The sequence below is a fragment of the Lacerta agilis genome, chromosome 2 (assembly GCF_009819535.1).
Source record: "Lacerta agilis isolate rLacAgi1 chromosome 2, rLacAgi1.pri, whole genome shotgun sequence".
Lineage (NCBI taxonomy): Eukaryota > Metazoa > Chordata > Lepidosauria > Squamata > Lacertidae > Lacerta > Lacerta agilis.
Window position 1 is genome coordinate 52,521,755 of NC_046313.1, and position 8,891 is coordinate 52,530,645.

The 8,891-nt window shown below is 39.2% G+C and overlaps 1 protein-coding gene across 2 annotated transcripts in view; it reads left to right on the forward strand.

The window, feature by feature from the left end:
* SEPTIN8 (septin 8) overlaps positions 1-6,755 on the forward strand; it is a 47,560-nt gene extending 40,805 nt beyond the window's left edge. The window contains exon 10 of one of the 2 annotated variants that reach the window (XM_033140046.1): positions 6,581-6,755. In XM_033140046.1, the coding sequence (XP_032995937.1) occupies positions 6,581-6,635 (55 nt within the window). In that variant the 3' untranslated portion in view covers positions 6,636-6,755. Of the gene's footprint in view, positions 1-416; positions 524-6,580 lie in introns of those variants that run through there. The other variant, XM_033140047.1, reaches the window with a different exon arrangement.
* Positions 6,756-8,891: the final 2,136 nt, after the last annotated feature.

An 8,891-nucleotide genomic window follows, 5' to 3' on the forward strand; every position in this document is an offset into this window, starting at 1 on the left:
ACTCAGCTTAGCTTTACATATGTACCAGCAGCCCTGGTTGGAAATTAGTAATGGTTAGTGAAACAAGCCAGCTTCATAATCCATAATAGTTTGAGGTTGGCTTGTTTAGAAACCAGGATACTTGGTTCATATGTAACGCTAAGCCAATATTTTCTGGAATTGAAACTAAAATCAGCAGAAGTTCTGTTGGCTGCACAACAGAGGAAGGAAAGAAAATACAGTACTTGCCTAATGTTTTGCACAGGCTTGGGGAGGCTCATTCACACAACACTAGACCTTGGGTTTAGTGTGGCATGTAAGTCCCAAAGGATCACATTGATTTTTTTGCCGCTAACATTGTATATGATACTGCTTTACATTTTCGTTATGTTTGATTTTCTATCATTTAATTTTTGCTTTTTATGTTTTCGTTTCAGTTGATCTCACACACAGACTTGTATGCCAGGAGCGGACTCTGTGCATTCATATGTTTTAGTTGCTTGCTTTTCCACCTTGTGAATCCTTCTGTCATACCATTGTGCAAGTGAAACAGCATGAAAGACAAACTGACCATCTGGTGCGTTTTTCAGTGACTGGATTGTGACTATGCAGGATGTTAACGTTTTTAAGAAAACATTTGCCTTGTCTTTGCAGATTCCCTGTGGAAAATACTCGTGTTGCTAGTTCTGAAATGTCAGGGGTTTAATTTGTTTTAAACCCAATGAATTACTATCTATTTATAAAATGGCCCTAACCAAATCTAATACATTTTTAAAAATGCAATCTTGATGAAAGAGTTCCATATAAAAGTTTCTTTTGGAAACCTGTTTATTTTCATTTTTCAAATTTATTTTAGGTTAAATATCACCAATATTTTATTTTTAACAAAAATTGCAATCTGAATGTGTTACAAGTTTGAAGTGACACTTTAAAATTATTATTTGAAGAAAGCAGTTTCTGCTTCATAACGTGCACACTAGTGTGCAGTTTAAATAAGACAAACATCTTGTATATTGTTCTTCTATTTATATTATGTTGCTGAAGTGCAACTCCTTATTAAACAGTAGCTTTAAGGTGACTTATTTTCACTGTACACCACATTATGGCTGAGAAGTGTAATTCCTTTTCTTTCACTAGTGTATGCTCCTGCCTGAGTAGATGTTCATCCTCAAACTTATTATTTTTAATAATAAATAAAATAAAATACAACTCCATAATCAAAAGTAGAATCTAGAAAATTGCAGTTAATGTTTATAAATCACTCTGCATCCATCTCCACTCTGGATGCTAATTCTGCCTTTTATGCTGCTTCCATTTTTTAAAACCTGTTGATTTTGACTGTCCTAAAATGACTGTAGAAACAAACAGGATTTGGATATTTCAGTAGCTGAAAGGAGATGTTCTCCTTTTTTGTGGTGGCTGTGAAACAATCAGTAAAAATGGCTTTGATAGAAAGAATTCCCTGTACTTCTTGAACCCTAGGCAGCTATCAGTTAAAGTAATCCTGCAAACACCTAGATGTGAATATTTTTAAGACAATGTCTTTGTGCGGATTTACAGTCTTTAGCCAAGCTCATGCACATGAGTTGACAAAAAAAAACCTCCTTTAGATGAAATTAAGAGGGCTACTTAACATGATTTGCTTTTCCAAATGTATCATGCCTTTTTGCTACATGCTTTGTGGAAGGATGCATTTGAGACAAGGGCTTGTGAAATGATTGCAACTATTAGGAGCATCTCGGCCTGCCAGACAGGCAACCCTGAGATCCAGCAGGGTTGCTTGCTGTAGGTGGGGATGCAGATATATGTTGGACACCTTCATGAATTAAAAGTGAAAATGGCAAAGTTCCATGTCCAGCAGATCTCCCTGTAGTGAGGAAAAACGAGTTGCATGGCCCGATTAACACTAATCAGGTCTGCAGAGCAAAGATTTCTCAGGTCATCTATGAACTTCCACAATTTTGTTGAACATCACATTTTATTCTTTTCACAAGCTTTGGTGAGAAAACCCATATTCACAGCTAGCTGTAAGAGCTTGTTTGCATAGAGAAATACAGACGGGAGGATGGAAGATGTACTAAGGCTGTGTACACGTTCCTGTTTCCTCTGCATTCAGTGTGCTCCCACCATTGGTTTGGGAAGCCATGGGCGCACAAAGTTCGCCGCAGTCTGCATCTATCTAGTCTGTAGTTCATTGTGGAAGACTGCATTTTTATTCCTGCCTGCCCCAGCCCCCAGCCCCCACTCCCAAGCCAGCTTCGATCTGAACTGAGAACTGCTCATTGGGTAAAAGAATCCCTTCCCTGTCTCCAACCTCAGGTGGGAACATTGAGTGGGAGACTTAAATATACCAAGCCACGCTGGTGTGTACAACAGCATGCAAATGCAGTTTTGAAACACAGTGAAAAAGAACAACCACCTTGCGTTTTAAGCCAATAATGTGTACACAGCCTGAGAGTCTCCTGCCAGTTCTTTTCTGCTGTGTTGTGCAAACCTGGGATGTACCTGTCACCCACAGGGAGACATGGGCAAGCCAGGGGTCACACGGTTCCCCACCACCACCCATCTCTGTGTAATGTTAAGTGACAGTTCACATCTCTTTTTCACTATGGAATTAATTTAACCTTCCACTTCAGTTCTCTTCGGTGCTGTAGCATAGCCGGTTTTTAATTTTTAAAACAGCAAAAAGGCATCTTTTCTTGCCTGTCTCAAAGTAGCATTTAGCTACAGTCCGGGTCTAAGGCTCCTCATCTTTTCCCGCAGAAGCCCATTACACATGCTCAGATACTGAAACCCTGTCTTGTTTGTTTGTTTTTCTATTAAAAGGACAACGTCTGAATATATTGAAAAAAATATGTTACAGTATTACTTGATAATTGTAAAAACCTCATGAAAAAATTATACTGGTACTGTTTAATAGCAGACCCACCTAATGGTGGTATAGTGGATAGTTAACCATTTTTTTAGGCATTTGTAGTAATCTAATAAATAAATAAAAAGGCTGTGCCTCTATTAAGCTAAATATATTTTCAAAAATACTAGCTTTCAAAATAGTAAGGAAGGGGGAATGGTTGTGCGCAGGATCAAATATGCTGCATTATGTACACAATGACAATCCTGACACACGATCAGATAAAGTTGCAAAAGCAAACCATGTTCACTTGTATGAAAACAAGATTTCACATGAGCCTGGAAATTAATTAATATGAACAAGGCTGCAGGGTTGTAGAATAAAGGTGTGGTTTTTAAAATCAGATATGCAAACTAATATAGCATGGTAAGTTTTCCAGCAGTTGCATAAGGCAGCAAGATCATCTATGCAAATATTTTCTTTCGGATTGGCTTTCTGGCAATCACTTTGTTTCAGCCCTATTTGAAAGTTTATGAAAAAGTGGTAGCAATAATAAAAAGATAAAACATGTAGACACATGGCCATAATGGCAATATATTTCTGATGAAGACATTCAGAATGTATGTAACAATATATTAAATACAATTATATATATATGTGTGTATGTATGTATGTATTTGTGTGTGTGTGTGTTTGTACCTTTATGTTGTGCTGACCATTTTGTCATTTTTAGTGAAATACTGGCCTCAATATTTGCTGGCCTCAGTCTCTTTGTTAAACTTTCTGCAATAGTCTTCCGTAGTAGAAACCAGTATCATTTTTCTCAGCTGGGGTAGTACTTGACTATTCATTTTTTGTATGAGACCAAATTGCATATAGTAGGTTCTATATGTTATTTCTTATTTAATATGTTCCTGGTTATTACAATGTGACACTAATCTTAAATTAATTCTTAAAACTAAGCTTGAAGATTCACCTCTTATGTGTGAGGTAAGAAAAACAGGAAGACAACAATCTGTTCAAATCTCTCCGTTCTGTATGTAGTTTGACAAATGGAAAGACCACTTTCCAGTGAACATGCATATTTTTCTGTTTTCAAGCTTGCATATTTTAGATGACTATTCATTTTGTAGTTTGCATATTTTGATTGGAGCAAAGCAGTTATTTCCACCTGGAAGATCGTACTGAATGAAACTTAGAAGGAGGCAACAGGAAAACCTATGGAACTGATTTCATGAATTGCTAACATGTCACTCTCATTTTTGTTTTACAAGTTTTTTTAAGCTTTCACTTTTTCAGTTTCCTTTGTACTTCTTTCTTTTTATTAAATGTTACATTTTATTTTGAGTTCTGGTCTTTTTATTTTGATATATATATATATTCCTTTCAACATATATCAATTAGACCTCTATAATGGGGGGGGGGATAATTTAACAAATCCATTTTGCATGTGAGGCTCTGCTCTACCATCCCCTTAAGCTGGTGAGATGAAACCATAATTTCACTGATCTCAATGGGCCCAGACCATTTTTACATACACAAACACTTGGAATTAGGGTTTGTCTGGGCTTTTAAAACAGTTGCATTGGGTGACATTACATACTTATATATCATTTTGCTCCTAAGGGTGGAGGAAGTTCACACATTTGTTACCCTGCTCTGGTATACATCAAAGGCTATCGTGTTCTTTACAGAATTGTCAAGATGGCGCAGCATAATGCTATAAGGCCAAACTTGCTCAAAATAAACACAAGGCTTCACTTCTGGTTAAATCTAAGGGAGATGAGGTTTGGCTTGGACATGAGGCAAAGTGCCTAATGTGCATGGCGTCTGCAAGGAATAATCTGGTTAGAGAGAAGTTTAAGGAAGTTGCATTGTCATGTATTATCAGCATTGACTTCCCATGATAATAGTTCTAACTCTGAATTATGGAATGCATTGGCAACATAAATCTGAAGAGGCCTTTCCTTTACAGGTAAAAGAAACTAATGTAGTAGAATTTCAAATTTGCAGTTGTTGGGGCAGAACAAGTGAGGATGCTTGCATGAAATCTGCTTCTTCACAATGAGCCAGCTAATAAAAATGGGACCAACGGGCGGTGAGAATACCTAGAAACTAGGGCATCCAACATATAGTCCACCAGATGTTGTTTCCTTCTTTCACTTTAAAAGGGCCTGAGTTGTACGCAGGGCAGGCCCACTCAAATGGATGCTGAGTAGTGACAATGTGTTTTCTATCGACTGCTTCAAGTTATAGTGGAAGATGCATGTACTTTGTACAGGTCCAAGAGATTCCACACGTCATTCACAACACCTGAAAAACATATCTATAGAACAGACATAGAAGTTTTCTTGAGTAATGTCTTTTTTTTTTTTTTACAATGATAGCATGAGTAATTGAACTTTGAATTGCTTCTGAAGCATCACAGTTGCTACAGGTATTGCAATTCAGTATAAGGAATACACGTTTGGGGGTGGGGAAGAAAGGGCAAACATGTTAACTTCGCCCCTTCAACCATGGAGGAGAACGGTGTGAAGCAGGTTCCCTTCCGTATCCATGGCAGCTTCCTGCGTGTGTAGGAACCTAGATCTCATAGGGTTCCCAAATGCACAGTGCACCTCCCCACACTTGTCACCTTTTGCTTATTTTTACAATGTAATGTCTCAAGAGTTTACCTATGGGACTTGCCTTCTTAAGTCTTACCATGGTGTCTTAAATATTGGAGTGGGCATGGCTTGATCTTCTTTTAAGAGTCATAAACATCATGTGGCAAGTGAGGACAAAAAAAGGCAGAATGGTCAAATAGCTGGTTACAGTCTGATAAAGTAGTCCGTCGGGCCATGGATCCTTCCGTCTTTGGTGGAAAGAGTAAAAGCAAATTAATGGTTTTGCATATAGACTTTGTATGTGTAGTTAGGCGAGGAGAAATAGATGAGCCAGTTGACTTCTTTTGGGCACTCCTTATGCTATATTCCAATGAGTGATGAGAACTGTGGGAAGGGCAGATGAGCAATAAGCTTCGCAAGTTGAAACCAGATCATGGCCAAATGTGTCAGTGAAGCGTTCAACAGAGTTGCTCAAGGCTGCTTCCAGATATGGGGGCAAAGTGCATTCTGATATGCCGGTTATACTGATGAACCCCTCAGGCTTTTTTGGCAGTGGTGGTGGCGGCAGCAGCAGCAGCTGCTGCCATTTTTATTTCCCAGAGTGCCCAGTGCTGTATCATGTTGGGAAATTAAAATGAAGGCTTACACACCTAGCTGCCTGATGGGCCCTGTTGGGGCACTGACAGCCCAGAGGCTGATCTAGGATGCCAGGCGGCAATATTGATCCGCAAGCTTTATTCAGGTTCTTTAATTGTATTTGCTTTCTTTTTAAATCTGTTCAAATCATTAGTTGTATCTCTGTAAATCTGTTCAAATCATTAGTTCTTTTTAAATCTGTTCGAATCATTGGGAGCAGGTTAGTTATGAAAGTTTTTTTTGCATATGAAAGATGCTAAGTGTAGGGTGCAGTATGGCTTAGCTGTTGCTGTACTATCAAACCCCTTTTATATTTTATCTGTCTAGAATGGTAGTGACTACATATCTCCCTTAGAAGGGTTTAAACAGAAGACGGTAGGAATTTCCATGCATATAACTGGACTTCTATATTTCCTTGAGTTGCAACCGTGTGGTTTAATGCTATACACTTGATGTAACTGAGTGAACATGCAAGCTAAACACTGATTCTCTCTTGTTCTTTCTGTAGCTTCTTTAGTCTTCCCAGTTCGCGCTCCATAACATCAGGAAGATATGTAAATTAGAAGATTTATTAAGGCCAAAACACCTCATGCAGAAGAAATTTAATTGGTGCTTCTACTTTTTTTATGCTTGCAATGTATTGCACAGAAGAGATTCCAAAGTGAGAAGTGATTTGGACAACATTGCCTTGACCAGGTTTCTTGATTAAGTAGACCTCTGATAATTCAACCATAAATTGTTAATTCCAGCTAAATGCATGGCATGCACTAAAACCAAAGAACTAATCTTCTTACATGATGGGTGAAAGAACCCCAAACAAAAGTTTTCCAGTGGCAGACTGAACACACTTGGCATGTGTTCAGCATGAACTAAATGCTGCTTTAAACTGCCGTTGTAAATGGGGGCTTGATATGTTTTGTCTATAAATTTGGCTTTGGGTCTGTAAAGTAACACTGTGTCCTAATTATGCTTCATAGACAAAAGTCTCACTCCTTATAACTTCCTTTTGTGGGACTAATAATAACTGCCCAATGTATTTCAGATTGGGGCTTAAAATACCAAATCTTAACTATCCCGAACCTTCCCATGAAATTTTAGTATGTTTTAGCGCTAACCATTTTGCAGAGGTTTCCCCTATATAAAATGTATATCAAGGTATTTTCTATGGAAGGAAAGTCACTCACTAGTTTCCTAAAAAGAAGGTGCCTAATTTGATAGGGGGGGGCTCCTCCTTGACCCATTTCTTCTCCTTCCTTACTTCTGTATTTACATCTGTTTGTTGTTACAGGAAATGGCTGGAGTGCCCCCAATATTTTCCTATCTGCAAATAATAAATTGAACTTGATTGTGAAACCATTTTAAAAGGACAACTGATTGGGGAGGGGAAGAAGAGCCAGGAAGCATGTGCAAAGGGACTGCCATACATATGGTTTGCCCATGCTCTCCTTTTAGCAAACAGGGTTTATTTTGTGATGCAAAGGCCTAAATTCCTGCCCTGTTCAGAGATAAAATCTAAAAGACAAGTACGACACCTAGGAAGCAAAATAATGTTAAACATTCCGTTAACATGCTGTTACTTGGCTATCTCATTGTGTTAAGACAGAAAGCTATGTGGATAGGGACCGATATGGGCTTTGGTGTATTTTGTAATTTATTTATATTTTTAGCAAAATAAGTGAAACACATAAATAAAAACAACACGTATTGAAAAGGCAAAATGTGAGAATTGCTGTGAAGTTGGTGCCCTACATTGTTCCTAAAATGCAGCAGTTGGCTCAATGTTCTCCAAATTTAGTTCTCTGGGGGGTCATTCACAGTGTGAACTGGCCACTCTTCCCTATTCTTCCTGACTACGGGTGGGAATTCCCACCAGTAATTCCATAGAGAAATTCCTGTTAATGGCCAACGGCACCCAGTGTCTCAATAGTTGGTTACTTTCTTAATCTCAGCCACCTTTCTTGGTATCGCCCCGAAATGTCTGAGGGATGCAAGCTCAGCGATTGTATAGCAACTGTTTCCAGAGTTTTTATGTCCCTGTGCCCTTAGATCTTGATGAGCACGAATTCAAGGGGAGATGTTTTGTGTCATGAGGGCTACGAGTAACGCATCAAAAGGCAGAAGCTACAGTGTTTTACAAATAAGAAACAGCTTGAACTCTGTTAGGTAGGCGACAGAATGTGGTGTAAACATGGGATGCATAGCTCTGGTTGTTTCTCCCAGCCCAGCCTGGTGCTCTCAAGACGGTCTTTTGCTACACCCTACTACTCATGCTGGCCAGGCAGGACAGGGGAAAGTATCTCTTTGCAGTGCCAGCTTCCAGTCTAGCAAGAGAGAGTTCCAAATCAGGTCTGTTGCCCTCACTTGACAGCAGCAGTCCACACAGAATCCTGTGCTGGGCCTCCCTCAACGCTGCCAGAGATGCCAACACGTGCAATTTTGGGAAGCACACTGGGGTGCTCCTCATTGACAAGGCTCCCCCAACAAACCGCAGAGTTCCTCAAGCCAGAGCCCCAGTGTGGGGTCACCTCCACCCCATCTGAACAAGTTCCGTAACGGCGGATCAGGGGCATGGGTTGCTCTCCCCATAGCTCAGCTGGTAGAGCACGAGATTTAATATCAGAGCCATGTGTTTGAGTCCCATGTTAGGCAAAAATAAATCCTACATTGCAATGGGTTGGACTAGATGATCCTTGGGGTCCCTTCCAACTCTATGAATATATTGCATATATTCCCATTATATAGTATTCCCATTATATAATACAGTAAATATAAACAATCAACAGAGTTCAGTATCATTGCCATTCTATGATCAGACTGAA